The following is a 21,799-nucleotide window of genomic DNA, read 5'->3' on the forward strand; positions in this document are numbered from 1 at the left end:
CACGTCCAGGCCTTCTGACTCAAGTGTGTCAGGTAACATGCAAGTATTTGGAGCAGAGGCATGAGGACCGTGTTGGCAGACAAGATCAGGGTGAGATATGATAGATATTCTTTGAACGTTCATAAGGAACGTGATGAGAGCTCATGATAATGTATAGATAAACCTCTCCTTGACCTAGATTTCATCTGACTTGAAAGTAGACACAGATGTGCAAAAGCAAAAGCCATTGTTAAAATCTTTGGATCCTTGATTTCACAAATCAGTACTGTCTTACCAAAAGGGGTGGTTGGGACTATGAGTCACTGTAAGAGCCCTAGAAGAGGTAGAAACACTGTGATTTTAGTGTCAGTAAATGCCAAGTCAAACTAAACGTTGTCCTTCAGTCTGAGGACAACTCCAAGATCATCCAGCAGTTGGGATTTTGCATGATTATCTATTATTGCATTGCCTAAAGGCCTCTGTCAAGAGTCAGGGTCCTGTCATGTGAGCTGTTGAACAAATAGCACAGAGACGGTCTCTGCCACAAGGAGCTCATAATTTGGGATTTAGACAAGACGTCAAATGCAGTGAACCAAAGGAAAGAGGAGGGCAGGAGGGAAGGAAGCATTTGCAGCAATTGTCTCTTTAGGTGCAAGTCATTGGTGGCCTAAACAGTGTAAGTGAGGAAGAACTGCTCATGGTGTCTCAACCAACTTGTAAAAAGGGGCACAACTGATGTAAGGGCATGAACTAGTAAAAATGCAAGTCACCTCGCTTGTAGGCTATGCATCATGGGGCAAGAAGTAGCAAACAAAACAAGTCTCATAGGGAGGGGCAAAGCCTCTTAAGAGAAGTAGGTTCCCGGAGCTGAGATACGATGGTGCCCCAGGGAGAGTGTCAAGTGAAGGAGGCCTGTCCAGCCAGTGGGAGCATGGTCAGGAAATGGAAGAGAAGGTGACAGTGGGAGTGTGTATCTCAAAGCACAGGAGCTGGGTAGGCAGCCAAACCAGGATGAATGTCATCTTCTTTCTGGGGTCTGCATTCACAGGTTTCCCTCACCATGACCAACCAAAAGATTTGCTCTATTCTTGTTAAATTAGCATTGACTATGAAGCTGGTGTATGTGGTTTGTTCAGATTTCCAATCTTTCCCTCCCGAGTCAGAAAATAAGAGTGCCTTAAACATTCCCAAGGGGGAGACTGGTGAGACTTGTCCTCTCTTTCCACGACAATAGCATTGTTTTATGGGGCTGTGGTGTCAGACCTGGGGGGCTGGGAGAGGCAGAGCAGACTGCCGTACGTGCTGCGCTGCACTAACTCTGCTTGCGGTTTAGGGGCTAGTATGCACGAGGCACAGGTGAAACGTCTCAGCAGGAAACGCCTCACACTAATGACGTATGTACAGTCCTTTTCTGGGTGAGGCTGGGACTGATTGCCATAGTGCTTGGTACCACTGTGTTAGGGGTCCAGTCTTCCTTTGGCCTCTGTTTTTTTGCATTTGTCGGTGTGAAAGTATGCTTCTCTGGTGATTGTGCCTTGGTTTGACAATTAGACTCAGCCTTAGTGACTTGCAACCTTAGGTTTTGTGATGTGGCTGAAAAACCTCTACTCAGCCTTGATGTTCTAACCCCTAGCATTAGGGCTTTGTGACGCATTGCACTGTGAGCTGCTCCACTGTTAATTGGTGTTAGTGCTAGCTTGAGTTTGGACCAGTCACACCTTAAGGCAAAACACTTTCTTTGACTGTCCCCCCACCTGCACAGCTGTGAGTTGCCAGTACAGTGTAAGTGAGCCAGGACAGGTTTCTGTCCCTGCACTAGGTGGGGATGTGACTACACATTAATAGAACATGAGCTGGTAACACAGGTCAGAGAGAAACCTGCCCTGGAGTGGTGTAGCTTTAAGCTGCCTAACGTGTGCTTCAAACCAGTTTCAGGCGTCAAATGTGTGGACAATACAGGTGTTAAGAGCTCCAGGAGCTGCCTAAAATTAATGTGGAACAAGGTCCTTAGAAATCCTTCATATAGAACCTGTTTTGGCCACAGAACAATGCTCATTAATGAGAAACTTGGCACCTGTCACAAGTGTAAGCTTTGGACCTCCTAAGCCAGTGGTTCCCAACCTTTTTTATACTGCAGACCAGCAAACGCACTGTGGACTGGCAATCTAATTTACATACTTAAATTTAATATAAAGTGCCAGCACCTGCTGCACGCCTGGGTGGCTCCATGCTCACAAACAAGTGCCTGGCCAGACCTCTCCCCACCCACTCCTCTGACCACCGTGCCATGACCTGGCAGCCATCCCTTCACATCCCAGTATTAGGCCACGGCCCAGTGGTTGGGAACCTCTGTACTAAGCCATAGGAAGTGCTGTGCTTTGTCTGATAGAATACCGTAATTTGCTTCTTTGTAGTCAAAGGATGAACTCAGGAGGGAATGTCACTGGTAGCATTTTGAAACCATGTCATGTATGCTGAAGTTGCACAAGCTTTATTTGCAAGAAATAATTAGCATACACTCCATTGTCAAAACTATCACTTTAAGGTGTGAGCACTTTAAAAAAGCCTCCAGGTGTGAAAACCTGCTCGATTCATGCCTGGGTGAGAACAGGGTGGAATTCACTGCTGGGGTGCTGTTGCGTCATGGGAGGCTGCATGTGCAGGAGTGTGAGATGCTTTCACCTGCTTACATTCATTTCGCACTAACCTGGACACTATCCTTTCCTTTCAGCTTCCCTAGCTTCAGACTTCTCTCCAGGTGACATTTCTAGCCATCTCTCTAGGCGAGTCCATCTAAAGCAGGGATGGGCAAAATGGTGGATCCAGCCAGCGGCCAGATTTCATTTCCCAGCAGCTCCTGCCCACGTCGCTTCAGCAGGTCTTCACGGAGACCCCAGGAGCAGTGGGGCTGTTACAGCGTGGGACCAGGGTCTCCACAGAGACCAGCTTGAGCAGCATGCTCGTAGGGCACACAGCTGGGCAGGGAGCTGCTCCAGGGCTGGAGCCAGCATCTTGCCGTGGAGCTGGGGCAGGGCCGTGATGCACTGCCTGCATGTCCCTGGGCCAGTGGATCATGACTCTGCCCTGGCTCCACTGCAAGATCCCAGCTTGGCTCTGGAGTAGCTCCCTGCCCAGCCACATGCCCTGCCAGTGCCATTCAGACCAGTCTCCATGGAGGCAGTGGCCCTGTGCTGTCATGGCCCCACCACTCCTGGAGTCTCCATGGAGACCTGCACAATGGGCTGCTGGGAAATGGAGTCTTCCATGGGCCCGATCCAGCCAGTGGTCCAACCATGATCTAAAGACTTTCACCCTGATGCCTTGTTCCCCTTTTCTGCTGCTTCCTAGCTCTCTGTATACTCAGTTTAGCTGTGCCTGCAACTTCCTTGCTTGTCCTCACTGTTAAGCTCTATTTTGGTAATGCATTCCACCTTTTCTTCTGCAGATCCAGACAGCTGTTTCACTAGGAGAAATGGGTAAAGCCAGTGGGCTAGTCGGGAGGCATACCAGGTAGTCTGGATAAAAAATATTCTCTTGGGTTTTCCGTTCTCTGTCTCAATTACATGTGAGCTAATGCAGGAAGTGATAAAAATCTTATTGCTAGTCACAAGCGTAGTTGAGCAACAACAACTCTTAAAGTCTGTCAAAACAGTGAGAATGTGGTATCCCTTAAAATCAAGCCAGAATTTCTGTTCTTTGACTTCTTTAGTTGTAGTTTGTGAACACTTTAGGATTCAGATCTGAAGTGTTTGGGCCATGACATCTAAAGCGCCAGCTATCACACACAGACACACACCCCTGCAACCCTTTGAAGGTAGGTTACCAGGTCTGACATGTGAATTAGCTCCAGAAAGCTCTGTACTCTTCTGAGCATTTAAGGCATGAGAGCTTTCTCTCTCCCCCTCTCTTTTCAAAAGGACCCCAGCCTAACAGAGTCGTGCAACAAAAGTCAATCCCACTTCCAGTGTTTCCTCATCTCCCTAAAGTAAAGGACACTCTTAAATGCTACGTAGATTCTGACCCATGTAAGCAATTTAGCTAGTCTGGGAGTAAGGAGAAACTTGCACGTGCTGGTGATGAAATTTAGTGGTGAGAAGAGCCATCTGGAGCTGTGGGTTGAGTTAAATTCAGTGCGCCCAAGGGAACAAAAGCCCCAGATCGTGACTAGATTTAAATTGAGGTGTTGAAGCATGGCAAAACAGAGATGCCCCTGATGTAACAGCTAGCAGCAACTGCTGTCGCCCCTACAGTCGCTTCTTGTGAAGGAGACCAGTGAGCTAGCCATTCATGGACGAACGGCAGTGGCTGCCACACCTAAGATGACTTCAGATGTTCAGTCAGACCTCCAGTTCTCCCAAGGTCTCCCATCACTGCTGTCATTTTCAAAGGAAAGCCATGAGGAAGCTAGTAGCTTCAATCCTACTGAAACCACCAGTCTTGTGTAACAGCAGCTTTCCCACTCCCTTGTCCATCAGCATTGTGGCTGGCCTTTAACCTGTTTCAACACATCACAATACTGACTGGCCACACATCCCTCTGGTCTGTTCTATCACGTGGATCTCCACTGGCTACTTTGTGCTTCTTCTGTATGTAGGACAGTCATGAAAGAGATGAAGGTAGCCCCTGCATCTCTTTCAGAGACGCCCATGGTCTGAGACATGAAATCTGAAGTATGCAGGGTCTTCTCTGCAGCACATTTGACCATTTTGTTACACATGCTTGCGCTCATTTGTTGTGCTTTGCAAGATCTTTCATTGTACACACGCCTTCAAGCAGCGGACGTTGCAGCAGATGTTGCATAGTCTAAGGCTCTGTGCTGCAGTCACAGGTGGGTGAACCAATGGTATAGCCCCAGTTCTTCATTATGTTTTTTCTGGAACGTAGGCAGTTGAGACATTGCCACCTTTGCTGTGGTTCATCAGCCCCTGGCGGCAAGGATTCAGCTGCTGGAGTGCCCATTGTTTTTCTGGACTTTTGTTCAGTCTCTTGTTCCACATCCGTAATCATGTCTTCTTGGGTGTGGCATGGAGAGGTTGAGTGCTGCTGGTGAGGAAGCTCCTGTGTGACTTCAGACATTTGTGTGATGCAGGATGGTCATACAGTGGGGGTCTCACATCTTCAGTTTGCCTCAATCATTCTGTCTTGCTGGCCACTGCTCTTCTGATGTCAGGCAGAGTGATGCCAGCCAGCAGGTACACATTATTTAGGCTAGTAGGCTTCAAACAGCTTCTGATGCACTGGCAGCTGTCATTCAGAATGGGGTCCAGGCACTTAGCATGTACAGTTCGCTATTATACAGGGCATACATACTTGGCAGAGGAGCTGAAAGCCAGAGCAGCGGTTCGGATGGTTGAAGGGCTAGCTCCCCATTTTGAGTTGATGAACTTATATGAAGTATTGTTACGAATGCTCACCTTTGCTTTTGTCTCCATGATGTGTTCTTTGTTTGGCAGGGTTTGATTGAAGGTGACTCCAAGGTAAACTGGATTTGAACAGTGGGATAGTGGAGTCCGGGATCATGTAATGTTGAGCTGGCGGTTGGCCTCATGGTTTTTGAGATGGAAGGCACATGCTTTTGCTAGGTTTTCATATAATTGGTTTTCAGTGTAGTATGAGTTTAGGCCAGTTAGTGCCTTTCTTAGGGATTTTTTCAACATGGTCAAAGCCAGAGTTTGGGGCTTTTTGCACAGGTTATCCGCATAGATGAAACATTTTGATTCCAGATTGATTGATCATTTATATAGATGTTATATAACAGCGGTGCAAGTATGCTTCCTTGGGGGAGGCCAAATCTGTCACCTCCATCTGCTTCTCTTTCCATCCAGTCTGATAAAAAAGGCTGGTTTTGAGCAAGGTTCATATTGGCTGCGTACGGTCTAGATCTTTATCATTTTCAGCATCTTGTGAAGGAGTCGTCAGCAGTTACATGTATTATAGGCAGCTGTTAGGTTTATGAACATAGATCCGGTGATTTGGCCTCTTTCCAAACCATCCTCAATATGTTGAGTTAGACTGAGCAGCTAGCTCATGTTTAGGAATATTTGATGTTCATCCATGTATGGGACAAACCAGTTCAGTATCAGTTGTTCATAAAATTTGTATGTGTGGCATAGGAAAGAGATAGGTCTGACGCTCTTTGGGTCAGATAGATCTTTCCCTGGCTTTACAACTGCCCCTACCTGAACATGTCACCATATCTGTGGTATTTTTTGACTGGCTGTGCATGAGTTTTATAGACAAAGGCATTGGTGATGCGTAGGGGGTGCATGCAAGTGCACATGCACCCCTGAGATTGATGGTGCACCCCCTGTGAAAAGTGCCACTGACACTAGGTGGTCACTGCTTGCCACCACCTCCACCCCACCAACACTACTGGCAGCATCTGCGGGCAATCCCCAATCGCTACTGGCCACTGCCACCACTGCCGGTGGCGTCTGCAGGTTGTGACAACCGCCACCCCCCCTGCCCACCACTGCCATCGCTGCAGCTGCCTGTGGGTAGACCCTACTTACTGCTACCACGCCCCCGCCGCTGACACTGCCGCCGCCTGTGGGTGGTCACCATGCCCCCGCAGCCTGCAGGGGCACACAGCCTTCATGGGCAAAGGAGTCATTCTTGAATCTACGGGCCAAATTGCTTGATTTGTTCGATAAGCATGTCATCAAGGCCAGCAGCTTTTATGGTTTTCAGTGCATTAATACCAGTATCCAACTCTGTCGTTAAGAATCTACTGGTAAAACCCGGGTCTTTAGGACATTTATACCTTTCCAGCCTAAGGTGTTTTTGGTTTGTTTTTGGTTTTTGGACTTTTCCCATTGGGAAGCACCTAGTGAGCAGTTTGGTTAATGGTGACATTATGATGTTGATCTACCTTTCTTGGGTTGTTGCTTAGTTTATGTATCATCAACCATGCCTTTTTCCTGTTACATGTCGTATCACTTGACTGAATCAGGGGCTGGCAGGATTTCCTGCATTCTTCTGTGATGGCTAACATGAGCTCCTGGCCTGTAGAGATGGTGTTGGCAGGAAAAAGGTCTAGTTCATACTGTCACCTGTAGCTAGCGGTTTGAGGAATGAGGCCTGGGTATGCAGGGTATAAACGCTAAAGTAGCCCCCAGTGTGTATGTACATGGGTTTGTTGAATTATTCCTTACTGAAAAGTAATTGGACAGGCTTATGTAAAATAACTCATAACTGTAAGACAACTCTCCAGGCTGTTTGCAAACACTGGATTTGAAGTATTTTTTAAATTGAGTGGTTTTGATTTGTCACATATACCACATGGTGCATTCTTGTCCCCTAGATGGGAGTATCTCATAGGGCCGTGATTCTCACGTCAGATACTTATGCTTGCAAACATAAAACTTGCTACATTTGACAAAACTCTAATGCTAACTTACAAGGTGAAGAGCTATAACTGAACTATTTTTGAATGAATGCTCCAGGAACATTTATGTTCTACCTCATGGATATAAATAACTGAGCAATGTGGCATAAGCACAGAATCCTTTTTAGTTATAAAGTGTCCATGAAAAAGGAGAAAGTTTCTCATGGGGAAGAATTGCCCCTTCAGATTCTTCAGAAATGTGATGAGCACTAATGGTTTTAAAATGTTGTTTCTGACAGTGCTTTAGTTGTGTGAAGAGCACCCGGTGTGGTTATGTGCTACAGAACTGCATAAAAAAAATCAAGCCTCTAGAGGAGGAAACCAACTTATTCTTTGCTTACTCCTATACAATTGCATGCAAACATGTACCTGCAGCAGCTCCTTTGCTGCCTGAGGATGTTCTCAGGGCACTAGTTTAAAAATTACGTTCTCAGTAAAGCCCGTGTGTTACATCTGTCTCTTTGGGTTTCTTCAATGTGCCCAAGACCCCCACAATAAATAAACCTATGCCTGTATAAATCAAAACAGACTCAGAAAAATACAATATATCTCCTCTCCCAATCCAAACAGAGCTGGGAGGCAAGGCACAGACTAATGGAGTTAGAATGGGCCATGAGAGTCATCTGCTGCTACCTACTGTATAGATGTAGGCTTTGCTATTCCTAAGCCGCTCCAGTCTTTATTTGATAATCTTCTGCCTCCCACAGCTTTCCTACACCATTTTTGTATCAGCCTAGTGCTCTGCCACTAAGGAAATTTCTCCAGAGAGGTCGGACAATGCTTGTCCCTAACTGACTCTCTGAAGGAGACAAACAAGCTGCTCTTTGAGTATCCCAGGTTGTTCCTGGTACCACTTGGGACAAATGCTCCTTAGAGTTCCCATGGGGAAAGTTTTTGCCTTGATCTCTGTACCTGGCTGCCCTAACTCTTCGTGCTGTTCTGCAGCGAATGTCAGCATTACCTGTGCCGAAAGCTTATTCATAGTTTAACACAAGAACCTCTCTCTCACTTCCTTCTTGCCCGTTGAGTGAGATGCTACGCTGCAGGTGCTTTAAAGGGAGGTACAGTCTATTGGAGACTACAAAGCTGCTTGAGGGCGTAGGCAGCACAAAAAAGGAGACATTAAAGCAGTAACTTCAACAAAAATACCCCAGGTTGAACACACCCCAAAAGCCACAGAGTTTTTTCTTAAACTTGTTAGAGCATAACCAAGACAGCTGTGACTATACAAAGCATCTCTCTTCAATCTTACCATCTGCATATTAACTCACCTTGCTTTCATTTTGCCTTTGATTTTTCACCTGTCCGGGAGCAGGGATTAGCTTTGTGCTATCTTTTTTGCCAGCATCTACACCACCTTTTCTCTTCTTTTTTAAGAAAATAGAAATTGGTTCAATAATATTATATCTGAGGGTAAAAACTTTTATGTCAGGTTGCAGAGAAAGGTTTCCTTGGGGTTTGGTCACAAGTCACTGGCTGGGCCAAAGTCATAAATGTAACGGTTATCATGGCCTCTGAACAATTGCTTAGTAGCCTCTAGTCTTCCTCCCTGTCACCAGTGCCTTATTGAGTTAGTCTAATGCCAGATGGTCAGAAGTGAAAGGGCTCTCAAATCCCACTTGAGAGGAACTGGACAAATACACTAGGAAAGCCTACTACTGAACCAACCAGAAGTCCTACTACTGGACAAAAATAATGAGCCCCCTTGATGCCTGGCAGGAATAGATGTTAGTCAGCCTCCTGAATGCATCATGGATGGAGAAGGCTTCATCATTATCAGCTGGAGAGGGCAGCATGGTGTGACACAAAGGGAGGTTGAGCACACATGGTAGGGATGCTCTGACAGGTTGCCTCCTCTGCACAAATCTCATTTACAAGCGTTTGGCCAGTACCTTTCCTCACACTGGGCACATCTGCATGAGACATTTACTGCAGCTCCACAGTAGTCTGTCTACACATGCAGCCTTATTAGGGCACAGTAAACTAATAAATGCCACCATAGGATAGTACTTATAAACACAAGTACTATCCTGCAGCAGCGTTACTTATTCTGCCACAATGCACATGTAGATGCTGGTGGGGCTGACTGGGGTGTGAGGGTGCTTCAGTGTGGGGGCTGCCTGTTGGTGAGCCCCACACTGAAGCACCCTTGTGCCCCAGCCATCCCCTTCTCAGCACATTGAACTGGGTCAGAGCAGCCCTGGACTGGCAGGCTGACCCCTGGGGCTCCCTGCTACCTGGAGCTGCACCAAGCCAGCTCAGCGTGCCATGGTCCTGAGTGCATGTGTAAATGCAGTGCTTGGAAACAGTAAACTCCAGCACAAACTGGAGTTTATTCAGTCAAATTAATACCACATGTAGATCCACGCCCACTTAGGAGCAACTTACTCCTTCAGCAAGGCCAAGACACTTTGAGAAGGGACGTCCTGCTTAGAGGGAAGGAGGGGTTGAGTTTTTTCACTTTATTTCGTCCACTCAGTTGTTGCCACTGGAAATTCATCTTCCTGCAGATGCTACTGACATCAAGCCAAGCCTCTGACTGTTCTATAAACCAGTGCTATAAATAGGCCCTTTATCTTTCTGCAAAGCATTCTTTTACTCCATTTATGTCGTCCTGTTCAGCCTCAGAAGCTCTAGCACACATCTGCACCACGTTCCCACTGCTGCTGGGGACTCCCACGCTTGAGCCCACCCTACTCATGGGCCATTGTCTGCATGCGTGAGCCCCAAGTCAGGCAGCACCTTCAGCAGCTGCTGTAAACCGCACAAGATGCAGTGGTCTGGAGTGAGAGGCTGCACTAAACTAGCTTCCCAGCATCATTTCTGAGCTGGAGGTGCACAACAACTAAGTAGATGGGCAGCACCAGTGCAGTGCTGCTAGACACGACAGATGTGACCTTATAGCCTCAGGGTGTGAACAGACTTGAGCTGTTCTAAAAACATCACCGATTGGGAACCAGTTCACAGTCGCTTCTGGACAGAAGTGTCTACCCATACACAAGGCCAGATTAACCCTTTAGTGGGCCCCAGGGAAACAAACTCGTGGGCCCCTTGAGACAACCCCAACTTCCCACCCTAGCACTGCTGCCTGCAGGGAGTGGGTCTAAAGCAGCCACTGCTGCAGTGAGGCCAGGGGAGGGGAGAGGAGGGGAAGGGGAGGGGAAGGGAGGCAGATGGGGCCATTGGTGCTGCTGCTGTGGAGGGAAGGACCACGGCCCTCTGCAACTCAGGGCCCTAGGCATGTGCCCCGTTTGCCTAGGCGTTAATCCAGCCCTGCCTGTACACTGCTTAGGGTCCTAAGCAGACCCCTCACCTTTTAGGGATTGCATCTCTGCCAAAACACCATTGGGGGTGGTAGAGGACCCAGACCATTATGCCTTCTACAGCAGCGTTTCTCAACCCATGGGTTGCAACCCACAAGTGGGTTGCAAAAATATATGAAAGCATCATGGACAAACTTTAAAAATGGATTCTCCTTTAAAGGACAAAAATGTTGGAAGCCATGGCTTTTCCCTTGCAGGCTGACAGAGTTCCTGCCTGCAAGGGGCTGCACTAGGGAGCTGGGGCCTGGGGGTAGGGGCAGCATGTCAGGAGTGAGGGGCACTGGGTCGGGACTGGCCATTGATTTTACAAATGGATTTTGGTACAAAAAAGGTTGGAAACCACTCATCTAGAGGGCAGTGCTCAAAGTTTCTCCAGGATTCTTCTAGAGGGGAGGGAAGACCCAAATTGGGGCAGGAGGTTGGAGTGGAGAGGTGGCTCCTGATTGTGGTTCCTAGGGGGCTGGGTGTTATGCCCTGCCTCTCAAAACTCCCTGGCTTTTCCAATCACTCATGTACCTTGAATTACCAGCAGTTGCATAGAGATGTGTGCACAAGGTGGACCGGCTGCAAGAGCGTACCATAGAGGGTGAGGAATGATTAACAGGTAATGGCTCAATTCTCTTCCCATTGAGCACAGAAGTGACAGCCGTTCTGTTCTAGTCGGTGCCCATTGTGCAATGGCTCTGTTTCCCCCACCACCACCCAGCAGTGGACAGGTGTTTTCTGTTACAGGAACAACCACCCACCCACCACAAGCAGGGTGTCACAGAGCTCCCCCCAGCAAAAACTAGCTACTCCGCTTCCCACCCCAAATAAGCCTGGGATTACCCACCTAGGGTCCTTAGCAAGGAAGTAAAACTAATACAGAAGTTTTTTGCTTCCCTTCCCCTGAATACTGTGGTCTCTCTAGGCAATAGATCTCTGAGCAGCAGAATCCTGGTTGCATCCCAGAGCAGTCCCATTATGGGTTATGGGGAAAGGAGCGGGGTGAGGAACAGTGCAGTTTGGGATGCCTGGAGGACTGACCAGACACTAGGCATGGAATGCACTATGTCCACACATAACATTGAACTGGTCCAAGGAAAACTGACTCAAAATAGCACTCGGTTTTCCCAATGTGCTTTTGAAATATTTCAGGTAGTTTAAACTGGTCTAAAGTGGCCTGCATGGAGTTTAAGGTGTATTTCAAATGTTCTATGTGGTACATCTGTCCACATCTTTAGGGTTTACTATGTCAAGGGGCCTCATTCGCATAATCATGGAGCAGTACTGGGATACCTGACAGGGGTGATTATGCAGTCCCAGAGGCTGCTCTAGCTTATAACCAAGAGCTAGTATCATGGCTACTTTTGCCCCTGTTGGGGCAGTACAGAACCTGCCCCTCTGCTGGAATAGCTACATCAGACCTGGTTTGCCAGATTTCATCCATGTCAAACTTACGCTGGGTGCTTTAGAAGAGTTCCTAGGATCTGTGACCCTTTTCAGTGAACGCGGGCCTGTTTGAACAGACGTGAATTGTTTTTTTGGTGTCGCTCTGAAAATACATGCTGTCAACCTGAGCAAAAGCAAGTGACAGAAACAATGCTTTGGATTGTGCTTTGTTTTGGAATTTCTTACATGGTTAGCACCTGAAACTCAGGGATTTCAATACATTTGAATACATGTGGGTTAGGATCAAAGGTGTTCAACAGCACCACAGCAGGCCAGACCATGGCCTTCAGTATTACGTGTGCAGCAAAAGCCTCCACTTTTATTTGCATGGATTAAAGATGCATTAAAAAAACAACCGCAAGCCATATTGGGGGGCCACAGGCTAGCCACAGGGGGCGGAGGGTTAAAAAGAAGCTTCTTTCATGCCAGGAATAGAACTGGTTAAAAACCCACAAAGCTTTTGACAGCAGAGAGCATGGTTTAGTGAGATGTTAAGATTTTGGCTTTTTTTTTTTCAAGAGTTTAAACAATTTCAGTTATTTCTGTAGAGATTTTGATGAAGATTTTGGCAATGTTTTCTGATGGTCTCTTCCCCCAAACGTTAATAAAAAATTGATTTTAAAATGTAGCAAAAAGTCTAACAGGAATTTTTTAGCAGCTTTTGCATTAGTGATGGCAGTTTTCCTTGTTAATAAACTTAGGGGTGTCTCATACCCTAAAGTTGTAAGCAGATGTGGTCCTCCCACACCTTTGGACAGTAGAGCAAGCCAGCTGAGCAGCAATCAGCTAGGTATAACCCGTAAAGGAGAAAAACAGCAAGTATTCGCCCTCTCCGTGGCCGGTAAACAAGTACCTTCCAGATTCAATCATGCCTACTGCTTAACATTTCACTCACTTCTGCAAGGACACAAACTGGAAGAAAAATTAGTTTGGATCAAACTGAAATAATGATTTTGGAATTTTTTTCCCCTACTAAGATGAAAAATTCCTCCTGTTAGATGCAAAATGTTCCACTTGTTGGCTGGTTTTACATACTCATTGAAAAGCAAAGTGAATGGGGGAGGAGGCAGATTCATGATACTTACCCCAACTATGGGAGGCACAGGCTTAAGTCCTTCCTTTGCAGGCAGGTCTACATGAGATTATTACTACAGTTCCCTAATTAGCTCTGTAGTAAACATCTCAGTGTCCACACATGCAGTGCTATTAGGACAGAGTAAATTAATTATCTCCGCTGCAGGTTAGTACTTGTAAACACAACTACAGCAGAGTTTTTACTCTGCAGAAATGCACATGTAGACGCTGACAGGGCTGGTGGGGGCACAAGGGTGCTTTAGTGTGAAGGCCGCCTGCCAGCTAGCCCCTCCGCAACACACTGAGCCAGGTCAAAGCAGCCCCAAGCTGGCAGGATGATCCCCCCTGAGCCTCCTGCCAGCTGGAGCTGCTCCAACCTGGCTCAATGTACTGTGGTCCCAGGTACACATGAAGATGCAGCTCCTGGGAGCAATAAACTCTGGCGCAATATGCACCATTAATTGCACATGTAGATGTGCTGTGCATGTGGGAATTTGAACCCCTCTCTCTCATATTGCAGGGCATTCGAGGTGAGGTTCTCAGTCTCTCCAGTCATCAGGGTTAACTGAATGTTCCCCGGGGAAGGGGATTGAAACAGAGATGTCCCATACCCCAGGGGAGGGGCTGACCCACCGCGCCAGGGCATGTGTCTCTAACACTTTGTTTTATACAAAGAGAACCGGCTTCTACAGCCGAGTGCTTGGGGCGCTTACCAAGGAGATGGCAGACCCAGGCCCAGATCTTTACTCTAACTCAAGCTGCGGGTCAGTCTGCACTCAGATCTCATCAAGTGCTCACTGAGAACAAAGTCCCCGGTTCCAGGTAACCCTGACACAGTGCTGTGTGGGGTTTGTGTAGGCAGCAGGACCAAAGGGCCAGTTCTTTTTCACAGTAATTTTATTTTCTTCCTTACTTGGCCTCTGTTGAATTTGCCTACGTCCTTCTCTTTCCTCTCAGCTTTTCGTTCAGCTTATTTTCAAAACCAAAGCTTATTTGTACCATGTTACTTCCTGTTGTTTCAAAGAAATATCAGACAGAGTAGGCGTGGAAAACACACAAATTTGCCCTGACTTCACCTCAACTGCTAAGCCAGTCTGCTGTTGTTGGTCACTGCAGAGGAATAAGCTGTGAGGACAAGGGACATAGCCTGAAGCCCTGTGTGACAGTAACAGCGTTGTATTAAAGGGCAGGAGTAAATGTAAAAGGTACGATTGTCAGCCTGTTTTGGGGAGTAGCACTTTACGCCATGAAGGGTGACTTCGGCAAGCAAGGAGACCACAAGCTGGCCCTAAAGGGCATTCCCTTTCAGGAACCTGCCTCTGTATTGCCCACTAAGGCAGGGGCAGGAAATTATTTCGGGCAGGGGCCACTTACTGAGTTTTGGCAAGCCGTCGAGGGCCGCATGAGAGGCAGCCCAGGTCAGATAAATATTAATTTTCTAAATTTTTTAGGGGCCCTGCAGGCCAGATAGAATGGCCTGGCGGGCTGCTTCCAGCCCCTGGGCTGCATTTTGCCCACCCCTGCACTAAGGTCTAAAATCTTGCTTGGACATTTGCTTCCCAGTTTGACAAGAAGCATCTGCAGAATTGATGCTGGTGGTGTTGCAGTCCATGCCCTTTTCCTACCTCCCACCTGAAAGGAAGCAGCTTTGCTTATAGTCATAGAAAATAGGGCTGGAAGCGCCCTTGGGAGGTTGCATCTAGTCCAGCCCCTTGCTCAAGGCAGGCTCCTCCCTAACTAAACCAACCCAGCTAAGTGTTTGAGTGAAGAAGCAGCATGGTTCAGGGCCAGCTTCTGATTCCCATTCAGAGACCAGCACCTTGCCCCACCACTACTTGTGCCGAAGCCAGGTGTGGAGGAGACTTCTTGTAGGGGAAGCCCTCAAGCGAGGACATGCAAATCCAGCCCCTACAGAACAGGACACAGGAGTGGCAGGTAGGACTAAACCTGCCTCTCTCAACACTTTCTGTGTGACTTAGGGCATTTCCTTTCTCTCTCATCACCCCCCCTTCCCCCCACCCCGCCTCTATTTTTCTCATCTCCCGAGTAGTAGGGTGTTGTGAAACTTAATCCATTAGGACCAATTTCTACTTGACGCTTACAGGGATGCACATTGTAGGGTTGGCAGAGTAAGGCAGCAAGGACCCACTCCACCTTTCCCCTTGGCTAGGCCACATGCTCCATATTTCTGTGGTGTCAGACTGTGGGGAGGGCCAGAGTGAAAGCATGCCCTGCCCATTTGTTCCCATTCTGCAGTCACCCAGTGCCCAAAAAAGTCACGTCACTGCTTCTAGTCACATGCCCAGTGCTGCTGTCTTGGGGGTGCTCATCAGAGCAGCTTAAGGCCTTTGTTTCAGCATGTGGCATGTGCTGAGTTGGGAGCTGGAAGACAGAACATGTCTTCCCAACTGCACTGCCTTGTACAGTGTAGACGCGCCCATAAAGGCTGAGCAGAGCACAGATCTTCGTCTCCGGACATGAGCAGTCTCTAAGAAATCAGGCATGGGTAAGAAAGAAGCAGAGCAGTGGCTCTTTCCTCTCCTCAGACTTGCTAGTGGAGCAGCCCTGGCCTGCCGGAGGGAGCTGGCTGTGCCTCACCACAGCTGGAGTGGTGGGTACACTGCTTTTGTACATGCACTCATGTCTTGAGACTGAGTCATGGAGTAGCACAGCTTCCGCACGTTCTGCATCTAACATAGCTGTAACGTGTGAGGCATTTTAAGGTGGAGGTAGGCATTTGTTTCCTGATTCAGAACAGAACTGTGCAGGTTGCTAGTCCATCTGTTTTATGGCAAGACAATTTTGAATTAATGTGGCTTATTGGAGAGTTGTGAAAATTAATCTTCTGCTCTTTGGAAAAATGAATGGTGTAGTATGGCCCCGTATTTCCAGCAAGTCCCAGCAACCTCTTCTTTTCCCTGCCAGTTCCAGAGGAGAAAAAATGCATCTGTGCAGTCTCCTTAGCAAAGCACTGGTGAATTGTCATGGACACCAGGCAGCTACCAGAAAAAGCCTAGAGAAGTCATTAACCTAGGCTATACACAGATGTTGCATTTGTCGTAGGGTAAACTATTTTATCCCTGGACAAAATACAGTCATTCAGGCATCCATGCCCATTGTCCTGGGATAAATCCTGGGATTGCACCATCCTAAAAAGATTCATGGGCTAAAAAGTACTAACAGCTTATCCCAGGACATCTCAGTACATCCGAATGGCTATCCTGGGATTGCACCATTGAGTCACTGGCAGGAAAGTTGTACTGCATTCAGCCACTCACTAAACCCTGATTAGAAGAGCAGTGTGTGTACACACCAATCCCAGGATATTTCTGTTCCAAGGACACAACCTGTCCAGGGACAAATGCAACAACATCTGTTGCTAGCCCTACAGACCCATTAGGACAAGAAACCAAAAGCCTGGTGTGTATACAAAGAACCTGTAGAGATCTGTTATGTGCCCAGCAATTCTGGTAATATCTGTGTTTGATCTTCCAAACCCTGAGAATTGGAGTAAACACCCTGGCCACAAGGGCGGGCAGCTGGAAAAAGGCAAGTTTTCTTTTATGCTGCAGATTCTCTGGTCTTTGTAATAGTTCATAATACAAAAAATACTTATTAGCTAAGCACCATGTAAGAGAAATCATTGCCTAGATCAGTAGTTCTCAACCTTTTTTAGACTTGAGGCATCCTTTGATAGACTCAAAGCAACCCTGGGAAGATGCCAGCTCTTAGTTTTCATTGTTTTTTTGATTACAGGAAAATAATAGAGTAATTCATTTATTGCAAAGAACTCAGAAAGACCACAACAGACCAGAAAGATTTTAACACTGTGGATTCCTGTTTGAAATCTCTGAATTTATTGTGTGAATAATGTTTGTGCACCTAACAGTGCTAACATTGGGCACAGACAGAAGTGACGGATTTTGCCCAATCTGCCCACAGAAAGCAGTCTATATCTGTGACCAAACACAAATGCATGGCTACAGATTACTTCAAAAATGGCCAGTCAGGCGAAAATCTGAACCCTCGTTGTATGAGGGGTCAGATGAGCACATTTCAAAACAGAGCAAGTCCTGTAACTTCTGTCTGCGCTGCCTGCCAGCCTCAAGCTATTTTCAGAGTGGGAGGGGGTAAAGGGAGCAGAGGGAGTTTGGTCTCAGGGGTTTTCAGCCCTCATTAGAGAGTGGGGAGGATGTATTGGAGGCCCCCCAAGGTGGGGGCTCCACTTCACCCACCCTCCAGCAGGGGCTGGGGAACCCCTAGAATGAAGTCCCTCTGCTCCCTTTCCCCTCCTATTCTGAAACAGGGACAGTCTGGGAGAGAGGAGGGGCCATTGCTATGGGAAACCAGCTGCAGGCTGGCAGCCAACAGTTAGATTCCCCTCCCCCTGGAACGAACAGTGAATTTCTGTTTGAGAAATTGTTGTAATTCAGAACGCTTTCTGCAAAGTGGTCTCAGTTATGTTGGGGACCTGCACTTCTGTCTGCATGTGTGTTACACCCTGTGCCACTCTTGGAAGGATCTCAAGCCCCCTGGGTTGAGAATCACTGGACTAGATTGCAAGCCCCTTGCAGCAAGAACTAGCTTCTTGTTCTGTCTATGTACAGCACTAGGCCTGTGCAAATAGGCAGCTATTCAATTCAGCTTCAGATCCGGGCAATTCAGATGCCAGCAATCCGATTTGGAGCTCTGGATTGGTTTCCCGCTTCAATTCAGCCGAATCGGCTCTGAAGCTTCAGAGCTGCTTTGGAGATCTGGCCATAGGGTATAATGGGGAATCAATTAAATATCTATAACCTTGTTTTTTCTGTCTGATTTGGATGAACCTTGCAGGGGTGGTGGCCTCTGCTGAGAGCATGAAGCCTGCCAAGTTTCAAGAAGATAGGTGCAGGGGTTTGGGGGGAACTGCACCCCAAATTTTTTAGAGCAAAATTCATGTCACCTGTACGTGTTAAGCCACAGTGGGGTGAAAACTGCAGGGATGGTAGCCCCTGTGGAGGCCACAAAGCCTGCCGAGTTTCAAGGAGATAGGAATGGGGGGTTCAGGGAAACTGCCCCCCAATTTTTTTAAAGCAAAACTCATGTCACGTGTATGTGTTACACCACAGTCAGGTAAAAACTGCAAGGATGGTCACCCCTGCTGAGGCCACGAAGTCTGCCAAGTTTCAAGGTGATAGGTGCAGGGGGAGTCTGGCTTCTGGGTCCCTGCATATCTGGCTGCTAACAGGCAAAATTCATAACATAGATGACTGTGTGTGTGTTAAGGCGCAGCAAGGTGAAAGCTGCAGACCTGCTAGCCCCTGCTGAGGCCACGAAGCCTGCCAGCTGTTAAGGAGATCGGTGCAGGGGGGTTCTGGGGCCCTGCACCCCTAGCTGCTGACAGACAAAACTCGTAACATGGGTGCTTGTGCAGCTGACTGTCTCTGGCCTGGGGCAGCTGATTGTCTGAGCTGATTATTTCCTATGGCTAGTCTTGTCCTTTTCTAGGTATTAAGCCTTGCTAATTAACTGGTTACATTAGCTAGCTACTGTGTATTGAGCTGGTCCCTGAGTGAATCATGACTGATTGGTAACTGATAACACAGTAGCCTAGCAGCCAGGCCTGCAGTAGTCATGTCCCCCACCTCCCTCCCCGTGCCACAAAACAGACACAGTCCCACAAGCACCCATGTCACAAGGTTTGCCTGTCAGCAGCCAGAGGTGCAGGGCCCCAGAACCCCCCTGCACCGATCTCCTCGACAGCTGGCAGGCTTCGTGGCCACAGCAGGTGCTAGCAGGCCTGCAGCTTTCACCCTGCTGCACCCCAACACACACAGTGTCACCCATGTCACGAGTTTTGCTTGTCCGCAGCCTGAGGTGCAGTTTCCCCCAAACCCCTGCACCTATCTCCTTGAAACTTGGCAGGCTTTGTGGCCTGAGCAGGGGCTACTATTCCTGCAGTTTTCAGCCCCCTGTGGAGTAACAAATACACGTGACATGAGCTGTGCTTTCAAGAATTTGGGGTGCAGTTTCCCCCAAACCCCTGCACCAATATTCTTGAAACTTGGAAGACTTTATGCTCTCAGCAGAGGCTACCATCCCTGCAAGTTCGATCTAAATCAGACAAAAAACAACGAAGTTATAGCTATTTAATTGATTCCCCATTGTACCCTATGGCCAGATCTCCGAAGCAGCCCTGAAGCGGTTCAGAAGCTCCAAACCATTTCAGAAAGCCTAAAGAAGCCAGCGCTTCGATCTGGACATGCTGCTTTGGCATCCAAAGTGTCCGAATCTTCTCCGGATCCGAACCACAGTCCAAAGCCTCATCTAGCACAGTCCATGATTGGCACTCCTAGTGCTACTGCAATATAAATAATAAGTAATGAGCTCTCCAGGCCTAATCTTCACAAGGTTTTCCCAGCTTTGACTTTGATAGAGTTGCCCTCGCTTAAAACTATTTCCAATACTGCACCATCCACAAACCTTCACATCCTCGCTCAGAAGCCGTCTGTGCATTCTAGCCTTGTGTTGTCAGGCCATTGCCTTTGTAGTCATATTTTTAACTCTTTTGCAACTTCTAACTTTCCATTTTGTTTCTTCATCACAGGAAATGGAAATCAAGTGAGACTATATTGGTGTTTCTGTACATTGCAGCATGATGAATGACACAAACTGCTCATGTCAACAGATGCCCGTTCAAAGGAGTGAGATACTTCTGGTTGCAGTCTACAGTATTGTTTTTGCCATCGGCCTGCCAGCAAATTGCTTAACTGCCTACCTAACATGGCTACAAATCAAAAGGCACAATGTACTTGCCATTTACCTTTTCAGCTTATCATTATGTGAGCTGATGTATTTGAGTACCCTGCCTCTCTGGATTATCTATGTACAAAATGAGCACCAGTGGACGATGGGATCGGAAACTTGCATCATAACGGGATATATCTTTTTCTGCAACATATACATCAGCATTCTAATACTGTGCTGTATTTCTATTGATCGCTATATGGCAGTAGTGTATGCCTTGGAATCCAGAGGGACTAGGGATCAGAGAACTGCAGTTTTCATCACAGTTGTTCTCTTTGCTGTAGTGGCAGTAATCCACTGTCCAGTGTTTTTTCTTGATGATGGCAAACAGACTTCAGACCAGAAAACCTGCTTTGAGACCTTACCACTTCAGCCACTGCTGGCTTATTTTGGCATTGCCAGATTCCTATGTGGATTTGTCATTCCCTTCGCAATCCTCAGTTTCACAAACTACAAAATTTTCCAAAATACAAACATAAGCAGCGGCTTAAACGGTCACCAGAAAACTAAAGTGAAGTACCTGGCAATTGCCATCATCATTATTTTCCTCATGTGCTTTGCTCCCTATCATGTGGTGCTCCTAATAAGATCCGTACGCTATATTTTATCTCCAAAGGATTCGTGCTGTTTTGAACAGGAAATATATACCACATTCGTGGTATTTTTGTGTTTCTCCACCGCAAACAGTGTTGCAGATCCAATCATCTATGTACTGGCTAGCAACAACATCAGAAAAGAATTTTACAGCGTTCTGAGAAGATGGCAACGTAACGTATCCATGACCCTGAGGACCGATAGCGCCAAGTCAAGAGAATCACAGGACGCAGCACATGCAACAGAAAACAAAACTTTAAAATAAGCTCCCCACATTGGAAGGAAATCCAGTGGTTCACAACACCTGTGTCATTGCAGTCAAGGTCTGGTGGCAGCAATTCAAGTGTTCCCCAAAAGGAGGCCCCAGGTTTGGGGCATCACCACGTAGGGAAGTTTATGTGATGACATCTCAACCTCAGCATGGTATTTTTCATGGTGAAAGACACATGTAGGAGGAGTCCTGCTAAGGCTTTGTAATAGAACAGGCTTCTGCTTACTCAACATCCAAGATACTTCGAGTACATGCCCACCAGTATTTCCATTCTAAACCCTGCTCCATAAGGGGCACAGACAGTAAACTGAGGGATTTGGGTTCAATTCCAGTAAAGTTTTAGGCTTTTATTCTGAGGGGAAAAACCTTTCCTCAGACACATTCAGCATCAGTCTAAGTTTCTGAATGAGACTGACTGGGAAGGAAGCTTTCTATGTCTCACAAATGCATGCTCTTGTGGTATTTATGATTAAATGGAGGAAAATAAGAAACACAGGAATATATTTTAAAGAGCTGAAAATGTACCTAATACAAAGGAACCACTGAGTTCACTATACCAGATGTCAGTAGGAGAGTACGGACACCAAGAAGAGTCTTCTATCCTGACTAGCTGCTATGAGTGGCCAGAATAAGAGTGACCAGTTTAGAACGTTTCAATAAGAATAAGTAGTCAGTTCATGGAACATGCTTAAAATGTTTGATGATATATATATATATATATATATATAGGTGTATATTTTACTTGTATTTTACTTAAGTCTTGTGTCACATTGTTCAATGCACTTATTTTTTTCTAGTAAAGAGCTTTGATGACTATGTTCATGATCTCTCAAAACCTTGATTGAACTTGTACCTCATATCTGCAGGTTGGCTGGGGCTCAGTCCATTGCAAAGAGGACTGCAGTAAGCTGATTGACCTTGTTTCAGATCCTAGCACGGGGTGGGCAAAATACA

At 47.0% G+C, this 21,799-nt stretch overlaps 1 protein-coding gene across 2 annotated transcripts in view; it reads left to right on the plus strand.

Moving 5' to 3' along the window:
* The window catches only part of GPR132 (G protein-coupled receptor 132), a 29,586-nt gene extending 7,916 nt beyond the window's left edge, over positions 1 to 21,670 (plus strand). The window contains exons 1-2 of one of the 2 annotated variants that reach the window (XM_019518473.1): positions 14,715 to 15,129; positions 19,781 to 21,670. In XM_019518473.1, coding sequence (XP_019374018.1) covers positions 19,829 to 20,839 — 1,011 coding nt within the window. In that variant the 5' untranslated portion in view covers positions 14,715 to 15,129; positions 19,781 to 19,828 and the 3' untranslated portion in view covers positions 20,840 to 21,670. Of the gene's footprint in view, positions 1 to 14,714; positions 15,130 to 19,780 lie in introns of those variants that run through there. The other variant, XM_019518472.1, reaches the window with a different exon arrangement.
* Positions 21,671 to 21,799: the final 129 nt, after the last annotated feature.

Source organism: Gavialis gangeticus, unplaced genomic scaffold, assembly GCF_001723915.1.
Source record: "Gavialis gangeticus isolate Ggan-Ray unplaced genomic scaffold, GavGan_comp1, whole genome shotgun sequence".
NCBI lineage: Eukaryota > Metazoa > Chordata > Crocodylia > Gavialidae > Gavialis > Gavialis gangeticus.